Source organism: Vigna angularis, chromosome 1 (assembly GCF_016808095.1).
Source record: "Vigna angularis cultivar LongXiaoDou No.4 chromosome 1, ASM1680809v1, whole genome shotgun sequence".
In the NCBI taxonomy this organism is placed as follows: Eukaryota; Viridiplantae; Streptophyta; class Magnoliopsida; order Fabales; family Fabaceae; genus Vigna; species Vigna angularis.
In genome coordinates this window covers 20,425,026-20,448,058 of record NC_068970.1, presented here as the reverse complement: position 1 = coordinate 20,448,058, position 23,033 = coordinate 20,425,026, and the positions used below count along the sequence as shown (strand labels likewise).

General features: G+C 30.1%; 1 protein-coding gene across 1 annotated transcript; it reads right to left on the bottom strand.

The window, feature by feature from the left end:
* Window positions 1-5,584: 5,584 nt before the first annotated feature.
* LOC108341897 (homeobox-leucine zipper protein ATHB-40) lies at window positions 5,585-7,305 on the bottom strand. The gene is made up of 3 exons (XM_052871450.1): window positions 7,155-7,305; window positions 6,736-7,037; window positions 5,585-5,850 (listed from the first exon to the last, which is right to left on the bottom strand). Exons 1-3 carry the CDS (start codon window positions 7,237-7,239, stop codon window positions 5,635-5,637), a joined length of 603 nt encoding a protein of 200 aa, XP_052727410.1. The 5' UTR covers window positions 7,240-7,305; the 3' UTR covers window positions 5,585-5,634.
* Between the last annotated feature and the right edge of the window lie 15,728 nt (window positions 7,306-23,033).

Genomic DNA, 23,033 nt, shown 5'->3' with positions numbered 1-23,033 from the left:
GTTTCGTTGGGAACCTTGAGGGATGTGAGGTTCATGGCGTGCTTCCGGTTCAAGCTGTGGTGGATGACGCAGAAAATGGGGGATAGAGGTGGCGAAATCCCTTACCTTTACGCCGGAACCTAATGGTAGCGGCAACGGCGTCATCAAGTGTGCACGGAGGGAGGAACGCTGTAGTGGCTGGTGGTGTCTCTGGCAACGACCGATGCCGGCGACGACAATTTTGGTCATCCAGAAGAAGGCACGACCGCGCGCGGAGGGCAGAGCTGCTGCTAATGAAGGTGAAGAAGAGACCTTCATTTCTGAAAAAAAAAAAACCCTAGAGGGCTTGGGCCTCGCCTAGAAAATATCAAGTGCACCTCTAAATTTCATCTCTGCACCCATTTACTAACACGTCAGCATAAATATATCTATAAAATAACATGTCTTATGCCAAATCATCAAACCCTTAACGCCATTTGTTTCTATTTAACGGAAATGACTAATTTGACTCAAAATTTTAAAAGTGAGAATCCATTTTAAACGAGGGACTAATTTGAGATTTGTCAACGAAAGTAGGAACAAAATTGACTATTAAACCTTATATCTAGTATAGAAAGTAGATACGGTGAAATTTTTCGTAATAAATAAGAAAACTTTTTATACCAGTTCTAATTAAAACTTATATAGAAAGTAGACACAATGACAATTTTATAATAAATAAGAAGACTTTTTATACCAATTCTAATTATAATTCGTATAAAAAGTGTATTTTATAATAAAAAGGAAATCATATGATAGAACTTAGCTCCATTCGCAAACATTGTAACATAGCTCCACCAATAAAACTACAATGGTCACCACTACACTCCTTCATGGCCACTTCACTCTCCTTTTGTATTTCTCCCACAACCATAACGACATCCAGATTTAAACTTTATGCCATGGTCGTTGTTGTCACCACCGTCACCGCTCCTCCTACCAAAATTGTCAACACTGAAAGAGTGGGAATGGCTTTGCAAGACATGGACATCGTCAAAGACCTCCTTGTTCGTCGAGGGGAGTCTGTGCCGCTTGGTTTTGAATGCCCAATTATGTGTGTATAAGGAACAATTATCTTAAGTTCATGCTTCAATCTACACCACATTCTAGATGGAAATATGAGTCCTTTTTATTATGATTTTGTCATGGAGAATGTTGTTATGAGTTATTGATGGTGGCACAAATTTGATGTTTTTTCATAATGGAATGGTGGAGGAGTGGCTTAAAAGGAAAGGGTTGAAGGAGGCATACCAAGTGTTTGAATTTATTATGCATACAAGATGAACCAAATAATCAAGTGAATATGTCAATACGTGAAAGCTGATTGAAAGATCGGAGAAGAAAGATTTCACTATTTCAATTATTTTTTTTATATCGATTGTGTGTTTAACTAGTATAAAAAGTGATTTTTTATATTATAAAACATGTAAAAATTGAAATTGTTTTATGTCCCTACTTTTATACTAATTATAGAATCAGTAAAAAACATTTTTTAACTGATATAAAAAGGTTTTTGACATAATATACAATGTGGTGTATGAATCGATGAAAATCAACAAAATTCATGTGAATCTTATAAAATTATGATTTAACTTTTACAAATAAATAAATAATTTAATCCTGTTAAAATAGAGAACCTGTTAAAATAAGTAACTTAATTTAATCAAAAACTAAAAATTTATTTCATTTGGCAATAAGGATCATCTTTTTCAAGAAAAGAAAACTCTGAAAAAGAACACATTCCACATAAGGAATTGCTTTATTATTTCATTCCGGGAGGAAAAATTGAAGAGATAAGGTGACAAGTTGAAGTTCGAATTCAATGAACTGAAGAGCTACCTGAGTAGGTCAATAGCATATCTATGAAACGATTTTTTTTTTCTTTGACTTTATGCTTCTCTTTTCCCCTAAAAGGAGGGGTCCCATCATACTAGGATTACTAGGTGTGACAAAACACAAAACATTATTGAAAAACAAATCCCTATAGTATTTTTATAACAATCCCTAATTTTCACTAAATGTTTAATTTTCACAAAACATTATTGAAAAACTAAACACAAAACATATATAGTTGTTTCGGTAGTTAAATGTATTACTTTTACTAATTATTTCATATAATAAAAAAATGTTATGTTTGATGTTCTCGCCGATAAATATTCGATCCTTTAATTGAACATTTTTTTTTGTCTTTTCTTAATTTTGAAGGTTCTATTCACCATGGATATTTTTTTTGAATTTGTAATTATATCTTAAGAGTTTATGGCTGCTTATTTTTAAGTATATTTTTAAATTTTATGACCTATTAATTTTATTTGGTGGTTCTTAACGCTAACTACTTGAAAAAGATTTTATAATCTATCCATATATTTTTAAATTATTATATCAATGTATTTAATTTTGTTTCGTTATGAGGGAGTTTTGTATGGCTTTGCAAAAGGATATTTAAGTTTGGATTTGATTCAGTATTAAATATTAAATTTTTTTATTAGTATGGTAAGAATTTAACTTTTTATATTAATCATTCTTTCACTTTTTCTAATAAATACTTCAATAACCTTTCTCTTTTTGCATTATATTATGTATAAAATATTTTTCATAATTGATACACAATCTTCAATCTTTAAGTGATAAGAATGTTAGTAGAGGTTGGATCAGATGAATGTCATATTCCTTTCTATCCAAGTATGCTATCTTTCATCTTCATTTTTTTTTTCTTTCTCCTAGTTTCTCCTTTTTCTTTTCCATTCATGATTTTTGTTTCATACCTTGAGTTTCGTCCACTTTCTTTATCCATGAATGTCTACCCTTCTTACTATGAATTAGGTCAAACTCGATTTCCTTAGATAAACTAGCATTTATGATTCCACAAAAGAAGGCTTCGTTTATCTGACATATAAAAGCGTTAAGTCACTCCATTTAAGAGAGAGACGTAATGAATGAGCCAATGTCCTTAATTAAAAGAGTCACACTTCTATCAATATACTTTGCTTGAGATTATATAAGTAAATTTAGTTATATCGTTGTATGACATGACTTTTTCTTGCAATCTTTTCATTTTTTAGAATGTAATGGGAGAAGAGTTAATTGCAAATCCGCACTCCCATTTTGTTGCACTTCTTTAAAAGTAATCACGCTCAACACTTGCTAATCCGTTTGTATGAACAAAATTTCATCCGAAACAAACACAATATAAAAGTTCCATTGGATAACCTTTGTGAAGTATTTAAGTTCTATTATTCTCTGTCACCCCTATCCTTCAATTGGGATTTTCATACTTCGAACATCATGTCCAAATTCACACTTTTTCCTTCTTTAATGCTTTTGTCAAGAACTCCTCCAACCTTTGATATGAAAATTTTAGGGTTGTTAAGTGTAGTTTGGTGTGATAGGACCACAATGCGTGAGACAATTCATTGACCCAATATTCTTGCTTAGTATTAAGAAGTAAATTTTAAGTTTAATTCAACTCCACAAAACTAGTTTGTAAGGTGATGTTTGCATCCACTTATATATTCTAAATTAGTTTTATATCTGTCGATGTGAAATTTCTATCACATTTTCCTTACGCCGAGAAATATATATCTCAAGCATAAAACTAAGTATTAATGGGTGATCTGATAATGAGCTGATAGCGGATGAAACAATATGCTTAACAAACAATAAATATCACAATAGTGAATGACACAATAAGCCAAACAAACAAGAAATCTCACTGGGATATGTTTCTAATAGTGGGTGAAACAATATGTCCAACAAACAACAAATATCCTTATAACGGATAACATAATAGATCGGACAAACAAGAAATCTCACTAAAATAGACTCTAACTCATGACTCTGATATTATGTTAATAAATATAAACTTTGAACCTAATCTCATCCTACAAAATCAACTTATTTATATCCACTTATATACTCTAAATTAGTCTTATCACAAAATAATTTTTTTTTTAACTTTTGTTTGTTGATTTATATGTGGGTTCTCTACTAATGAAAAGACGCATTGTATCTCTAGTTCTGCGCATGTATTGTTGCAGTTGCTTGCTTGTGAATTATGTCACATAATATTTTTACTAGTTATTCAACCTCGATCTATTCAGTGAAATAAAAAGAAACTACAACTAAAAATCGTAGTTGGCCTCGTGATTGGGGGAATGGTCCCAAAACGTCCATTCCCATTATTTGTGAAAAGGCCAAGGACTAACTATGAAATACAACTATTCAGCCAATGCTGACTCAAGGTCTTCCTGCCTATAGCACCTTATTATAGTCACCGCCTTGCTTGATGTGACTTATGCATATCCTCTTATGAACCACATCTATGTTTGAAACATTATTCTTCTTAACACGCCTCAACAAAGGTGTTGAAAATCCTATACAAATAAGTGGTTATGCAATAACATATATTAGCATAATATTTCGTGAGACTGCAACCATATTATCAGCTAATTGACGTTTGTACGCATCAACCAAAAACTTATATATTGTGTTGTATGGCTAGGACAACATTCAATGGGGTCACATTAATTCATGCCATATCTACGCTTTCTATTTTGATAGCTAAGCGATTTCCTGAGCATTTGGTACTAACAAGTTTTGACTAAAGATATGCTCGTGCATTTTGGTTTCTTTGAATGCAATTTCCTCATTTTGTTTGCATATATTTTGGTTATGCAAGAGCGCACATTGTGTTCCCCTCATCATTAGATAAAGTGACGCGTGATTTATTTTACCTGCCTCACAGTCCACACAAATTGTTCTAACCAAACGATATGAGGACCCTTTTAGCTACAACTAGTTTTTTTCTTTTTGTTTCTTTTCTTTTCTTGATTTTTAAACTATTTATAATTGATGATTCTCATTGCGTTCATAATTACATCCCTTGAATTAAGAGTAATTACTCCTGTTTTTTATGTATTATTTTGTGAATGTTATTAACTATTATCTTATTTTTGGTTGTTCTCAATCGTAATTACTAAAATTATGGTCTTAATCTCTCTGGATTTGTTCCTAAATTATTATATGAGTATATTTTTTCATTCTTGATTATTAGGGAAGTTTTTCATTGGTCTAGGGAGGAATATTTCGTCAAATTTGAATGTGATTCGGTCTGAGTTCTTATATTTCTTCATTGGTCTTGATAAGTATAAAACTTTCTAGATTAGTCATTCTCCCCCCTTTTCGATCAGTATACCCTGATAGTACTTCATGCTTTTTGCTATATTATTATTCATATAAAACAAATCTCATCATATCCGTATAATCTTTTAACCTTTCAGCAATAAGACTGCCAGTAAGTTATATCCTACTCTTAATCCTTCAATTTTCTAGAATAAGACTATGATTTAAGTTCAAATAGTATTGATACACTGTATATTAAAAAAAGAAAAAAGAAAAGGTTTAAATGTTTTGTAGTCATCATGCAACAACTAAAGATGCAACTAGTTAAGTGAAGTCAAAATTTATATAATGATATGCTCTTTCCAAATCATAGGCAGACTTGTACACAATATCTTGCAAGCTAGCAGATGAAACAATTTACATTAGATAACTGAAATATTTATACAAAATGATTATTCAAACTATTGACAAAATGCTAATTAAGGTTGTTGAGGTTCACATGTAGAGATTAATCCACTCCATTCCATTGATGTAATGAGTCTCCGGAATGTAGAAAACATCACCATAATCATATTCTTCCACCCTAAACTCTTCAGGAAATGGTGGGTTCACAGCTTCCAGTAAATCTTTGCTTGCGGCTCTTTCATCACGCTCTTGTAACTGCTGAATCTCCTTCTTTGCTTCCAAAAGCTGCTCCTCCAGCTTTAATACCTATATTTGAACAATGCCATTATATTTCTATTTTTTTTTTTGTGAACTGTGATGTCGTAATATGAACCTGAGAAATAAAGGATCTATCGTCTTGTTAGTTTTTGCTTTTTCCAGCAAGATGCAATGTATTTGAACACGTCACGTGGGTTCTGATAAGTGCGCATTAACCATTGCCCAATGCCAGTGCACAAAACATTGTACGTACTTCATCCACGGCCGAAAGACAGTGGCTTTTATTGTACACCAAGGATGCCTTTTGGTGTTTCATGTCAAATCATTTGTCAATGTCTTGTTCCAAAAAAACTCTCCACTAAATTTCCTTAATGTTTTTCTAAATAGTTTTAGACAAGATTTTTATTTTATTATCTGGGGTAATTTTAAAACGTCTTCACTTAAAAATATTTGATAAATGAAGATGATTATATATACTACTAGTTATAAGTATGTTTTCTATCCAAATATTTGAACTCTTTAACTTATGAAGTGGCCAACAACTTCGAATATTTTGTTCTTGAGATTTAAATCAAAGTACTGGTTATAAGTACGTGATTAAACTAGTAGTGGGGGAGGGGAACTATTTAAAATAAAATACATAAAGCAGACTTTAAGAACTAAAGTAACAAAAGACAATGATATATAGATATAAGTATAAATATAGCAGAAACATTCCTAAACTTGCCCAAAAATTGAAGTTATTGTTGTGAGAAAGAAGGTAACATAGATGAGACCGTTTTCTGCTACCAAGGCAATAAGATGCAAAACGGGGTCTTACTAAAGCTCATTTCATTGTTTTCAACAAATTGCTTCAAGTACAAGAATAGTGTAGAGCAATGATCTATAGTAATGAAAAGCTATGTAGAAAAGAAATGAATTAGGTATAAGTACCCGAGTCTCAAGGTGGCACTTCTGAAGCATGGTGGTTTCGTGAACATTTTTAAGATTGGAGTACTCTTCCTCCAACTTTTTGGTCTTCCAACGAAAACGTCGATTTTGAAACCATACCGCAACTTGTCGAGGGTCCATACCAAGCTCAAATGCGAGTTGGTCCTTCCTTTCAGATTCAAGTTTCTGTTCACTGCAGAAATTTTTCTCGAGAAGACTAACTTGCTCGGCAGTGAGCTTTCTCTTCTTGGGGGTGGCCGCAGCACCATTTTTATTTCTCTTGCGTCTTGGCTTGGCTTCTTTGCCTGTGCAAAGACGTGTAAAGATTAATTTAAATTAAAAGAGTGTCGAATATGTCATATTGAAGATACAGAATCAATATATAGTAGAAAAATGTTGAGCGTTGTAATATGAATAGAGACCTTGTTGAGGAGGAGTTACTTCAGTGAATGCACCAGGATATTGGTGAGAGAAGAGCATCATTTGGCTTTCAAGTCGATTATTCATGGTCAAGTGTAGTAGTAGATATATAACTCTTTTGTTCTCTCAAAGAGGAGTAAGATGTTCTTCTTGAAAGAGTTCAATGTCTACTGAGACACAACAAACAGTTCAAGATTACCTTCTATTTATAAGCAAAATGGTGGAAATATCTGTTTAGTTTGTGAAGATGTTGAAGACGACTTCCAAATTGCTCCCAGGCTGAGTTAAAATTGCAAGCAGGTGCCATTGTAGGCATTTTTTTCTTTATATTAAATTCTAAAATTGTATAACTAAAATAAATCTAGAAATAAATAAGGGGGAAAATGTGAAAGAGTCAAATTAAATATCAACAGAAATATTTTATCAACATTATCATTCTTTAACTTCAAGTGTTAAAGACAATACGTTCACATGTAGTTGGTTTGTTTGGACTTTAGTGTGAGAATGAGAAACTAAAGAAACGAAGAAAACACGTACCTCAAGAATAAAATTGTTTAAATTCAGAAAATGAAAGAAAAAATTTAATAGAAAAAGTGAAAAGTTGGTATTAGATTTAATTATTTAAAAAGATTAAATTAAATAAATTATAAAACTACTTTTTTTATTTAATGGGTTGTTTAAAGTAATTAATTATATTTACTATTAAATTTAAATAAAAAATATAAAAAAGTTAAGATGAAAATTAAATATGATAAAAATACATGACACATAAAACATAAAAATATTTTAGTGTAAAACTGAACTAAATTATAAGTTAAAGTTTTAATCCATTTATATATTATAAATTGGACTCATATAGTTGTTGAAGGATTTTTAACAATCAATGTATAAATTAAAAGAATAAAATATCCTGAAGTGAGTCAACTTACTAACTCACTAACCCATGGTGGTTAAAATTGTTGGCTAAAAAGTGAACCAAATTGAACTAACTCATTTTTAGTTCAACTCATGGTGAACTAAATTGTGTAAACTAGATTAACTCAATTTCACACCCTGACTTTAATATTTCGTTTCATTATGTGTGTTGACTAAGTAGACAAAGCGATAAATTTTTAATATTTGTCTGTACTTATTAATAATGAAATGTGAAGAAAGAAAAAAAATGTTTAATTAGTAATTTGATTCCTATATTTACATCTTTCATTCGTTTTGCTCCTATATTTTAGTCTTTGTTTTTTTAAAGAAAAAAACTCATTTCAATTCCTATTTTTGTATAAAAAAAACTCAATATGGACCTTAGGTTAAATTAGCACTAATACCATTGGGAAGAGTCACATATCAAATTTTAGGTTAGTGACATGTCAAGTTTGTGTCATCTTCTACTTGAAATGTGTTAAATGTTAAGATAAGAGGGAATCTAAGCTAAAAATAACTTATTGTTTTGACATATGATTGACTTAAATTTTGATTATTTTTTCTTAATATTATTTTCTTATGAAAGAATTCTTATTTTTTTTAATTTAAATATTTAACTATTGGATAAACATAAATAATTTATTTTATGTTATTTATTATTTTAATTTTTTATGCTAATTATCATTTTTTATAGGAAAAAATATATTTTTCGTCCCTGAAGTATTACACGTAAAATTGGAAATGGTCCTTTGTCGAAATTTTGACACCGTTTAGTCCTTGTACATTCAAAATTATTGGTTTTGGTCCCTATTTTTTAACGATGTTAAAGTTTATCCTACATGACAAGCGGCGTTCCAATTCAACATGAGAGATGTTGACATGTGTTGTTTCCTTTTCTTAATGAAATAATTTTCTTTAGCACTACAATTGTCTGAATATGTCGAAAATATATAAGAAAAAGGAGGTGGAGATTTATGTTAAACATGTGGTTAGTACAATTGATTTTATTGAATGGTTGCAAAGTGGAGTTGACGGTGGAGAGGGGGTTGCTCATGTTAATGATGAAGGTATACAGGTTGAAGGTAATGAGGCTGAGGTTAAGGCGGCTGATGTTAATGAATGAGGTGGTAGAGGTTGTTGATGTGAATGATAAGGCGGTGGAGGCTGAAGCTAGGGGATGCTGAGAAGGGGGTTTCTGGTGTGGATGTGGATAATGATGTTGAATTTGAAGAGGAAGGGTTGGATGAAAGTGAATAAAAATGACATAGAGATGATAATGATGCTTTTGGAAAGGATGGTAAATCATGCAAGGACAAAAGAGATGTGCTTGAAAGGTGGAAAAAGATAGGTAAAAGAGGGAGAAAAATGAAGGCTTCAGCCAATGCAGATGTTGATCTTTTAACACATAACAAAATGGTGACAATCATGAAATCGATGCCATATACAATGCTGATGAATTAGACAGTGATGTGGACTATGAAGGGGAGGGTGTGAACATGTATCCAATGTTTAAATATGAAGATATGAGAATAAACTTCAAATTCAAATTGGGGATGGAGTTTTGTTCGTTGAAGGAGTTTAAAAAACTCTTAAGGATTATTCAGTAATAAATGACATAGAGATTATGTTAATTAAGAATGATGACATTAGAGTCAGGGTTGTTTGTAAGAGGAACTGTGGATTTTTTATTTTATGTAGTAAAGTTGAAGGAAGTCGTAAATTTTGGGATGAAAACCTTAGTTGATATACATAATTGTGGTAGGGTTTTTAGGAATCAAAATGTAAACAAGGATTGGGTCTCAAAAGTTGTAGTGGAAAACTTTAGAAATGTTGGAAACATGACTGCAAATAAGATAATTGATGACATAAATAAGTCATATAGGTTTGGAATCACAAAAAGGAGGGTGTTGAAAGTAAAACAAATGGCCATCAACATTCTAAAGGGGATAAGAGAGACAATATACATTGCATTAAGACTATCTAGCAGAGTAGAGAAGAGTGTGTGCTGGAACAACATGCAAGATTAAAGTTAATCAACCACAACCCACAATATAGCCAAGTTTTGAGGCATCTTATATATGTCTCGATGGGTGAAAGCAAGGTCTAAAAATGGTTGTAGACTTTTCATGTGTTGATGGATGCCACATCAAAAACAGTTATGGAGGCCAATTGTTAGTGGTGGTTACAAGACACCAAATAACCAATATTTTCCTCTTGTGTTTGTTGTGATGGAAAATGAATGTACAAAGAGCTAAGATGGTTTCTTAGTGTATTGTAGGATGACAATTTAGTGGCTTTCAAAAACAATAATCTTTTCGAACACTTGGATCCACAACTCAATCTAATTGTGAACATCCCAATTACGAAGATGAGGATGACGACGTCGAACACTTGGATCCACAACTCTTTTTTATATTTCAAAAGGTACAACAACATAAATCCCTAATCTCCAAAATTCCTTTCCACCTCTATTCGTGATGTACACCCTAGACCTCAATCTTTTCATTTAACAAACAAATCACATTTCAATAGAATCCTTGGATTTCACCACACATTCCTTAAAACTCTTTGTCAAAGGATTCCAAAGATGGTGTTCATCAATAAAATTGATTCACAATGTTCATCATTTCCCTTCAATTTCATAATGTCGTTTTGTGTCAAATCTCCTAACACTATATGCCTTGTTTTGTGTAAAGGTTGTTTTTTTAAAAAAAGAAAAGAAAAGAAATGAAAGAACATGTGTTAGATACGTGTCCACATATCTAATGTTGAATTGAAACATTATTTGTCACGTATGCTGTTAGAATCCTTAAATTTCTGTGTTAGTGGAAGCCAGGTGTAGGTGCAAGGGTTTTGAAATAAAGAAAGTGGAAGACAGGTGTGGGCAGCAGAATGACCGATCAGTTTTTGACGGTGGTATATAAATCAAATTTTCAGATTTTCGTGCCACTTTTTCTACATGCACCTTCTCCTCCAAAACTTCTGAGTTCTTCATTTTCTCCTCCTTCTCTCTACAATCTTCTTCTTCTTTCTACAAATTCTTACCTTTTCTTTTCTCCCATCATCATCTAGGCAACATCTAAATATTCTTGGTGCCAAGCTCTCTCTTTTAAACCGGTCAAGTTGTTGTTTGGAGTTGGTAAGTTAAACCCCTTCGTCCTTTTAGGATTTATGTATTTTATGTTACATGCAAGCACTATTTAGCTTACATGTATTCATTAAACTCCCTCTCTGAATCTATCTTCTGTCTTTGGTTTTACGATTGGTTCATGTTCACAGATCAGAAGTTGTAGGAGGTTATAAAGGTTACTGGTGGTATAGGCAATATTGTAGAAGCATAGAAGTCTTTTGGGTTCGAGGTAAGGGAAGCTTGTAATTTAATTATGATTCTCTGATTTTGAATGGTTGCATGTTTGAATGATGTTATGTTTGGTTATTTGGTTGATAGTGAATATTGAATTGTTGTATTTTTTGATGATTTATAAATGATGTGAACTGGGTAGGAATAAGGTTTGATCTTGAATCTGCAACATTCTGTGTAATTCTGTAATTGTCGTCGAGAGTCATTCGTGACCGTTCGATTTTCCATTGGGCATTCGGTCTGGACTGGATTCTTCTTCTGTAGAGAATTTCAGTTAATGACCAATCGGTTTTCTATTAGTATACTTGTAAATAAGCGTTCGGTCTAAGGATAGTTTCCAATTTCTACTTAGTAATCAACCTAGTTAAGGTACCCAATATAACTTAAGTGTTAGATACTATATTTATCCTCAGTTGTAAATAAGTGTTTCTTAGTTGTACGGTAGAATCTATTTTATTCATTTTGTATAAGTTCAGTAGTGCTCAATCTTGTACTAGCGCTCAGTCTCAGTAGTGCTCAGTCTTGTACTAACACTCGGTCTCGTCACATTACCTAATTATGTGATTGTATTTGAAACTAAGAGTGTTCGGCATACTTCAATAGTGTTTGGCCTAAGCTCGTAAAGTTCGGTCTAAGCTCTTAGGTTTTAGTTAAAAGCTTTTAGTGTTCGGTCATGCTTAATTATAAAGTATTATATAGTATTCAGTCAATTCTTTGGGTTCTGTCTAGTAAAGACTGTTCGGTCATAGCTTTTAAGTAGCGAGAAAACGTGCAGTCTCACAATAAATATTCGGTTCAACTAAAGTGTTTAGCCTGAGTATAGGTTTTGTTTTTATGAATGATGTTATCTCTTTAGGTTTTGTTCAAGGATGGGATCATATTTTATTGTTCGGTTTTATTGCATTGATGGCTAAGTATGATGGCATTTAAAGTGTGGCATGAATTGAATAGTATGGATATGAAGGAGTATTCTAGGGAAGAATATCTCGTAATTGGTTATTGAAATGGTAAAGTATGAATGTGGTTATACTTAGTTGGCGTTTATCTTGATATTCTGTGATTACTCATTCTCAAGTAGAGAATAGTAACTCATGCGTGAGAATGGCAGGAGGTCCTAGTCCATAAGGTGAACTTGGGCGAGGTATAACGGACTAACCTTGGGTGGCAGCTGTTGAGGGCATCCCAGCTACTACACCATCCGGGTGCTAAAACGTCGTAGCTACATAATTCATACAGACCCGACAGTCAGAGTAAAAGTGGTTGGTTATTGTATTTTATGTGTTCGGTATTTGCTTGGATGTATATGTATGATGATGGTATGTTTTGGTTGTGAATGAATTAGTTTATATTAATATGATTAATTAAATTACTCAAGCTTACCCTACTCTCCTGTCTTGTCTTTGTTTGTCCGTTCGGTCATACTTCCTTTTGCAATAATCATCCTGTGGATGTAAGCAGAAGGGGACGCGAGTTCATTAGAAGAAGCTCTGGAAGGAGAGAATCTTGAAGCTGAAGCGTAGGATCGTTCAGTAAGGAGGATTAGTATTATTCTGTAGAGCTGTTCGGTTTGAGTTTATAGTTTTGAAACCGTTTGGTCTGTTATCTTATTTTGCATTAGACTTTGTGTTTTAATGTAAAGTATTAAATATTTTAGTATTTTAGATTATCTAGAACTCATTTTTGTAAATCCTTAAACTGTCATATCATATTATTGTATGTTAACTCCTTTATATAGTTTAAGCTATATTTTTAGGATATTACATATGATAAACTTTAACGACATTGAAAAATAAGATCAAAATCAATACTTGAAATTACACAGACCAAACGGTGTCAAAATTTCAACTAAGAACCATTTTCAATTTTACGTAGTACTTGGACCAGAAACATATTTTTTCTTTTTTATAATATATAAACATATATTAAGAAAAATATTTGATTATTTCTTTTTTATTTATTATTTTTATTATTTATTTTATTATAACATAAAAGTATATATAAATAAAATATTTACATTATAATTATTAAAAAAACCATCTCTTTAATTAATGACTATAAAGAATAACAAGTATTTAAAAAAAATTAATTATAAATTTGATATGATTAATTATATTATACATAATATTATTATTATTATTATTTACTTACATATTAAATTATTGTTAAAATGATTATTCATTGTATTTTTTTTATAAATATTCGCTACAAAATATGAAAAAAATTAACAATAAATATTCTTCGTACTATTAATTTTATTTTATTGTTTACACTTTCATCCCATTTATGTATGTTTGTGTGTCCAATAAATAATCATGAATCTCACGCAACTTTTTTCCTTCTTATTCAATAATTTGCAGAAGGGGAAGGGGTAACCATAATGAATACAAAATGGATTAATATTGCAAGATAAACTAATTGATAATGTTGGACATGTTTGCATATAAGTGGTAACAGTTATAAAACCTTTCTCAAATAAGCAATTCATAAAGAAAAAGATTATCATATATGATGCATCAAAACCATCAGCCCATAAGCATATTTCCTTCATAAAGAATGATGTGCAATTAGCCTTGGGTTTTTATATTTGAGATTTTTTATGCATATAATTTCTTTAAACAACAAAGAAAATTGGAAAAAGATTTAAAAAAACGACTTTGCAGTAATATTGCTGCGATATGAAAAATATGTGTTTTCAAATGTATATTATGTATATTATACCAAAAAATATAAGAAAATTTTGAGAGATTGAAGAAAATAAAAAGGTTTAATTACTTTTTTATTTTAGTTTTCGTCTACAAATTCTTTTAGTTTCAATTTAGTTTTGATTTATAAATTAGGTTATTTGTGCTAATGTTATAAAAATTGTTTTAAAGAAAAATTACGTTTTAATTTATGATTTTTAAATTTTTTTTACCTTTTTTGTCACGTGATATTTATTAGTGTGATGGGAGAGTATAATGTGATAGGGTCTCAATTTAATCATTATATTTATATTTTTAATATTTTATTTAGTCCTATTTTTATAAATGAAATAATGTTTTCTTTTTAAATTGAATCAAATTTATTTTTGTTTTATAAATTTTATGAAGTTATTTTTGTTAAAATTGACATTTTTATTAAATATCTCAAAAAAATACTTTTAAACTATCTTTAATTATATTAATGGATTTTATTTAATAAATTACTTTTAAACAAGTTTTTATTAAGGTTTTATTCCAATTTTGGCTAAAATAGATTAAGTAGGTTAAAATTATCAAATTTATTAATATAGATAAAAATTACATATAAGAATTTACATATATAATTATTAATTAAATAAATATAGATAAATAATTTTTTTAATTAATAAAAATATTTATAAAAATGTTAGATTAGTTTAAATATAATTCTATAAATATTTAATATAAATATAAATTTAATAAAAATATCAACTTAACATTTGTAAAAGAATATAAATTTGTTTTAATTTAAAAAGAAACAACATTCTCCATTTTATTAAATAATTTTAAAAAATAAATATAAATACTAAATTAAGATTCTAAAGTCAAACATTATTTCATTTTAACAAAAAAATATGAAAATAAATTAATTAAAAAAATAAATATAAGAACTAAATCAAGTCTTTGACACAGTGACAATACTACGTAACATCACTTTAAAAAACATTAAAACATTAAAATAAAATTTACAAATTAAAAAAAATACCAATTAATACGTAAAACTTTTATTAAAATTATTTATAATGAAAAAATTAATTGTATAATTTTTCATAAATAAAACCAAATTAAAACTAAAATAATAAAAGATCCACTTACCATTTCTAAAAATAATAAAGAAAATTAATTAAACCAACTGAAAAAGGATAGATCCAACACATATATATTTTCCCAAGGCATTTGGAAAGAAAGCAAAAGAGAGAACAGAGAGCTTTGTTCTTTTGTGTTTCCCAAAAGGATCTTTATTGCAGGAAGGGCAACATGGACAACATGTGCTACAGTACTACTAGACAAGTGCCAAACACGTGATAAAAGGTAAGGTTGTCTTTTCTATTGTTTAGATAATAAGTACGATAATGATATTTTGATAATATTTTTTTATAATATTTTAATATTATTTATATGTTATTCGATTATTAATTCATGTTAATGTTTATAATTATTGTTATTGATTGTAAAATAATTTTAGATCAATCACAAAATGATACGTAGATAATATTAAAATATTATAGAAAAAGATATTATCAAAGTATTATTATCTTAAGATATAATAATAGCAATAACATCATATTTTTAATGCAAACATTTTTTTAACAATTTTTTGTTAACTGTTTATGTAATAGCTTGTTATTAGTTTGTCCAAATATACAGACCAATAATGATATATAATTTATTATCAAAAAGAAAAAGTTGTTGACCTATAATCATTCTTAATTTCGTGTTCTTTTAAGCGATATAATTGTTTACTTAATTTATTCAGTTTTTATTTTTATCCGGAAAGATAGCATTCTCTTTTCCATTTTCTTTTATATCGGGTAATTTGAAATTTTCTGAATTTTCAAGGAAAGTTTATATATACACTTTTCTACTGTCTTGAACCTAATCTTTTGGTGAAACATTATTATTTTTGACGTGGGCAACTATTACGTATTCCTTCAGCTGGGAAGAGACGTCAGATTACAACTCGAGTTGAAAAGAAATTAAATTAAAAGTTATAATATGGTAGTATATTATACAGGATTTAGTGATAATATGCATAAAGTTTCACGTATTAATTAAAACTTCATCAATATTACAATAATGGACCTTGCGCACTTAACTTTCCAATATTTGTAACCAAAGATACAAGAAAATGATTGTGTTATTATAAAGATAATAAACTATCAAAATATCCAATATGATTTCCATCGAATTAACAAATAAAAGTAATATATCTCAAAAAATATTGATGACCTAGAAAGAAATAGAAGAAATCATGACTATATAAGTAAAAGAAAAAACTCAATAGACACGGATTACACAAATTCTTTACTATTCTTATCATTTTTGGATTTCTAAAAATTTTATAAACATTCTTAAATTCAATATTAATTACTTAACTTCAAAATTTATTCCAAAAGGTTCTTATGCTGATTTCACTTGAATTTTTAACGACGCTTTTATAATATCTACACTACAGTGATACTTTCTCTGAGCTTTTTACACGTTTAAAGACGTTTTCTTTCCGGATTGAATTCAATGAACTAGAATCAAATCTAACATTATTACCCAACTCCACCAAATCAAATTTATATAAATTATTTATGATAAAAATATGGTTTAAACTGTTTAGAAATCTCAATTCGATTTTAATTGATTTTTAAATTTGTAAATTATTAACAATCAAGATATTTTCATTATGTGGTAAAAATCAATATCAAAACTTGTTAATCTACTGTATATTAGACATACAGATCCGAATTATTTTATTACATAAAAATAAAATTTAAATTATGATGTGCAATTAATAACACTACAAGCACTCATCTTTTTCATTGCACCATTGCAAATCTCACGATGTCGTCATCTCCATTGGACCACCACGACTCCACCATGTTTGTTCCAATCACCACCGCGAGCAACATCTTTCACGCGTCGCACATCCATCAACTTCATCACACACAACAGGTTGTTGTTCAGCCGTCATGACGAAACCCTAATAGCAGAACTCGCGACACTACACCATGATCGCACCTCCAGGAAGACCGAAAACCAGAGAACTCAGATTGTGAAAAGCCCCAAATCACAACCAAGACGTGAACCAGAGAAGCACCACTACGGTCTCGTGTCTTCGTTCCTCTTCCATCGTGAATCATCTTCTTTGCGAACCTGCAAAAACCAAATCGCGAGAATGGCGCCACCCAAATCGCACAACCACAGCGGTTATGGAGCATCTAGTTCCATCACGCACCTGCAATCATAGATAACCCAAAACTAGAAAAACCCAAAAAAACACAAATTGAAACCTTAAAATCTCGAATCCGCAAGCTCCTCACCTCAAAACCATCAACCTCGTAGTTAATCACCGACAAAACCCAAATCGCGCTCCAACTGCAAAGAAAATGAAACCCTAGTCTGAAATCCTTGCGCAATCGTCCTTCATAGGGAGCTTAATCGTGCCACCATGTCTTCTTCATCATGCCACAATAGCGAATCATCTGTAAATCAAAACCAGCAAGAAATCGTGTTCTCGTGAGCTTCACCTGAACCTCATCTTCTCTAGGAAACCTCGCACACTGCCTTCATTAGCTTCTTCAACATGCAAAAAGGAAAAACCACAAAACCCAGTATGCAATGCGTCATCGTGATAGAACCAGGAGCCACTAGAAAACCTTCTCCACATCCTCGCGGCACAAGAATTCCCTATGCATCAGAATTCTGATTTAGGTGGAGAATTGCATATCATAATTCACTCCACGTTTAAATTATCATCATAAAACACATCAACCACTAAAATTAATCAAGAATGATAAAAGAGCTTAATTATTATTCATTTACAAAATTTAGGATCCAATTGAGACCATTTAAAAAAAACAAATTGAGATTCTTAAATTAATATGAATAAGTCAAAGCAATATAATTAGGTCACAATTACAACTAATTTATTTTAATTCAATACTTTCTTCAAATCTAACCTCTGATAATATTATATTTAAATATAGTTCAAGTCATACTTTCTAAAAAATTCTGCTTTACTTTTTCTTAACATTTAATCTTCCCAATTTTTAAAATTATTATTTTTTGTTCATTATTATTTATATATATATATATATATATATATATATATAATAATAATAATAATAATAATAATAATAATATTTTATATAATCATTTGTTAAGATAACAAGTGATTTGTTAAACTTTATTATTGATATATTATGTAATATGATGTTATTTGGGAACACCTGACATTTTAAGCTAGCAATTTGATAACAAATTAGTAATAGATCAAAATAATTTAGTTTTAAAACTAAAAAGACTATATTTATAATATACTTTTTAGAAGAAACTATATAAGAAAAGAGGGTATTTAAACCTAAAATTTATCATCACAACTCCTTCATGGTCCAAAGACACCAATGGGCAACAAATCTTCAAATTTTCTCTGACTCACTTTAGTGTCTTAAGAAAAATATAAATACTTGAGTATTTTTTTCATGAATAGTTATAAAAAGAAAAAAAAAATGAATAAGGTGTGGCCACAATGTAGTCGACCTTTTATATAGAATATTTGAAATTCTGAATGCAAGACAAGAAATGAAAGCATGTGTTCTTTGTCTGTCCTTCCTTGTGTAAGTTTTCTCCATCACTATCCTAACAACACGTTGTGATGTGGGTGAACTACTTACTAGCTTAAAGCTATACCTAGATAGTGGAATTGAACTGAACTTGCGAGGAATGTGGAAAGTTATCATATTCTCTTCTTTTTCAATATTCATAACTTTTTTTCATCTTCCATTCTTTGATGTTCTAATTAAGTTCTTATATAATTTCTTCTATGCTACCATCCAAACTAACTCATATATTTCAAGTTCCCTACTTTGTGGTTTGGAGGCTTGTTAGTACTACCTCTATTCATCACTTTCTTTTCTTGTTTTTCTAAAAATATTTAATCTTTCTTGTTCCTATCTTACTAAGTAGTTTTACATGGTTTAAAAATCGAAACTTAAAATAATTTAAATATATTTTTTTCTTTCATTCTTATAAGATATCTCTAAAAAATAAAATTATAATAGAATTTTACACTTAAAAACGTATAATATCTCATATCTACAGTGATTGACCGTAACAATGTTAATCAATAAACTTAGGATGATAACATTTCTAAAACATGAAATAAATATTTTCATCCTTAAAATTTATTTTAAAATAATCCATAATATTTATTTTAAGGATTTAAATAAGAATTTTGGTATGTATACTTTGGCATTATCCTAAAGAGACTAGCATATGTTACTTTCTTAACTTATTTGATTAGCACGTTAGCAATTAACGGACCTCAAAATATTAAGGTCAAAACAACTTTTTTTACTGAAAAATTAATAAGTTTTGTAAAAACTATTTTTTTTTATTAATAAAAGCATATACAATCTTATAGTCTTAAATTTTGATATATGCTTAAATTTGATTTTTTTTCATAAAAGACTCGCTGTTTATTTTGAAAGATTAACTAGTATCCTTAAGACAGTTAAAAAGTCTTACTTATAGGATAATTAATAGTAAATTTTCAAATTGGGGAGTTTATTGATTAAAATATAATAAAAACTAGGAAGTAAGAAAAGAGTTGTGAAGTAATAAATTTAACATTTTAAACAAATTTAACCCAATAATAAAAACGTTACAAAAAAAATTTAACGAACAAATAAAAATAGTGTTTTATTAAAGAGAAAAAAAATTAGGACAGGGAATTGAGAGTGTGGTATTCATGTAGATGTAATCTAAAGACAAAATGTTTGTCATTATCTTTGTCTCCTGTGGACTTGCATTGACCACTTATTTTATCCAAAATTCGCACGCGTAAGCTTCTAATTGATTCACACCCTATTGCGTGTTCAAATTTGTGAAGCCTTTTCAACCCTGTAACTTCTTCCAACCACCATGCCTGGCGACAAATAAAAAGGATACTGCAATTTTTATATCATCCAAAATAAAGCACACAAATATGATGCACAAAGAACAATGTTTTACAATTATCGTATTTGCTTTTTGTAATATCCAATAATGCTTGAACCTATGTCCCAACTTTCTTTGGTAAACGTTTAATCCAAACTCTTAAGTCTCAGTTTAATTCTCATGGTTAGTGTAAATCTTTAGACAATTAACTAATTATAAATTATTCCACATTGGATTTTTAATTAATCATATTACATTATAGTTTTTGTAAAACAAATTATATAAAAACTGCAAGTTTTATTAAAAAAATTACACATTGAATAATGATATTTTTATTAACTACTTATTATTAGATCTTTCATAGGAAGAAATTACTTTTCTATTTCCAACACAATTAACAAATATTATGTATATATAATTAGAAGACATTATTGTATTCTAATTCATTGTACTTTCTCAACATTTTGTCATCTTATTGTTTAGGATTGTATGGAAAGATAGTGAGGATTGTAATTGCAATTATTAAATTTGTATTAATGAATTAATACTCGTGTTATGTGTTAACCTTATTGCATTGTACATTTTCTTTTAGACTTGAAGTGCGATGATGATTAATAATGTTCTAACTTATGTTTACATGTTAATGACATTTTCTTTTTCTTAATTTTTTATTTAAAAGTTTTAGGTATTCGTGCTTTCTTAAGTATTGTGATGAGAGTAAGTTAGCATGAGGTTTAAAATATTATGTTCAAGACTAAGTAAGTAATTAAAAGGTAAAAGTTACAAGTAAACTAAATGTATATAGAAGAACTAATACATGTGTTACAGGTTAATCTTGTATTTATACTTTTCCTTTTGGGTTTGGATTGTAATGATGAACTAATATGTTGTATTTATGGGATCTTATTTGGGTCGGTCAGAGAATTTTAAATCTAAATACGTTATTAAAGATATTTTATATTTTGTTTTTTTAGTGAACAACTCAAACATATTGTATGATTATTAATTATTATTTCGGGGTGCAGGGTCGAGTTGTTAACATTTACACAATTTCTCGTAGAACGTCGTTCAGTAACTGTTTTTCTAGTCTCCTCCGCTCCACTGTCTGGAGGTGTACCTGCCAAAGATTCTCTGATGCTTAAGTCAGTTGACTGTCCATACGAAATTTCAATGTAACTAATAAATGTACAGTAAATGCGAACACCCACGTCTTACCTTTGAACTGTATTTATAGTTTTCGGCATGAACTTGAGATTAGTGAGATCTTAATCACAACTCAATCTCCGTCCAATACCTCTAATCACCGATTATCTTAATCTTTGTATGGAAATTTGATTGTTTGACCGGTATCGCACGTCGTCTGGTCGTACTCGTTGATTCTGTTGTGTTCAATAACTTTATGTTCCTATTTTTTGAAGACGTCTGGTCTGACTTGATGTCGATGTGTTTGTGTGGCCGTCCGGGCTACACGGTACAATTATCTTTGGTTTAATACATCATTTGGTCCCTACTTTTATGGGTTTGGTTCAAAATGATCATACCTTTTAAAAAAGTTCAGTAAAGTCCTATATTTCGTTAAAAAATGTTCATTATGGTCCTTTTCGCTCACGCTGTTAAAAAACTAATGGTACAAATGCCACCATGGCCAAACCTAAATGAGTTGTGAAGTTTTATAAATATGTGTCATTGCAATGTGTAAATATTTTAAAAAAATTAAGATGACGTAAGGTCATCATTTCCTCTTTCGTTTCCCTCTTTCTCTCTCAGAGCCTTTCATTGAAATTAATGCAGAGATGTATATTGCAGTTGTAGCATCTGCAAAACTTGACAGTGAAAAAAAGTAACACCATTTTTTACAGTACAACCCAAGTCAAGTCCTCAACCCCTCCTTTTTCTATATCATCAGAAAAACAATCACAACCAGAATAATAAGAAGAATCACAACAAGAATTTTATTTAATTTCCCCAATATTATACTCTCATATCACTCTCAAAACTCTTCGGTCGCTCAGTCAAGACAAGAGTAACATCCACTCAAACATTCACTCCAACCCTTCATATATTTCATTTCTCAATACTAAACATGATCGACACACTTAGATACCTTCTCGGCTCCGCCGGTCCAAGCGGCTTCGGCTCCAAATCCACCGCCGAACAAGTCACGGAAAACCACGTCGATCTCCCCTGCCTCACCGCCATCATCACTAGTAAATTATTTCCACAACATGATCGACACACTATCAACCCCAAAAGCCGACAATCTTACTCACTATCTTCAATCATCCAAGAATCGATAACTATAATCATATTTAAAACACAATAAACAACATATTACAAAACAATTCAACATACAATATTTAAGGCACAAAATATAATTAAACCCTAACCCCCAAATACAACAATAATAATATCAAGTAATTAGGCTTAGATTACGACCACTTACCTCACATACGCTATTCCAATTTCACCTCCTTCAAGGAATCAACAACCAACCCTAATTACAACACCACTTTCAGCACAATGTTGAACCCAGAAATGGCGAAATCGGTCTTAGAAAAAGGATAATTTTCTTTAACCCAGCCTTAAACCTATCACCTACCTTACGTCATCTTAATTTTTCTAAAATATTTACACAGTACAACGTGCCACGTATTCATAGAACTTCACAGCTCACTTAGATTTGGCCACGGTGGTATTTGCACCGTTAGGTTTTTAACGGTGTCAGCGAAAAGGACCTGATTGAACATCTTTTAACGAAATATGGGATTTTATTGAACTTTTTTAAAAAGTAGGATCACTTTGAACCAAATCCCAAAAAGTAGGGACAAAATGGTGTATTAAACCATTATCTTTTATAAGATTTGAGGTAACTAATTTAGAGTTTTTTGGGTAAGAACAAATGTTTTTAATTGATGTTTAGAAATTAAAGATATTAATTTATTTCTTAATCCCTGGTT

Coding starts and splice junctions, on each gene's coding strand:
- LOC108341897 (XM_052871450.1), bottom strand. CDS start 7,239: ATGAATAATCGACTTGAAAGCCAAATGATGCTCTTCTCTCACCAATAT. Junction 7,038..7,154: donor AGTAACTCCTCCTCAACAAG/GTCTCTATTCAT, acceptor GTCTTTGCACAG/GCAAAGAAGCCAAGCCAAGA. Junction 5,851..6,735: donor AGTGCCACCTTGAGACTCGG/GTACTTATACCT, acceptor GTTCAAATATAG/GTATTAAAGCTGGAGGAGCA.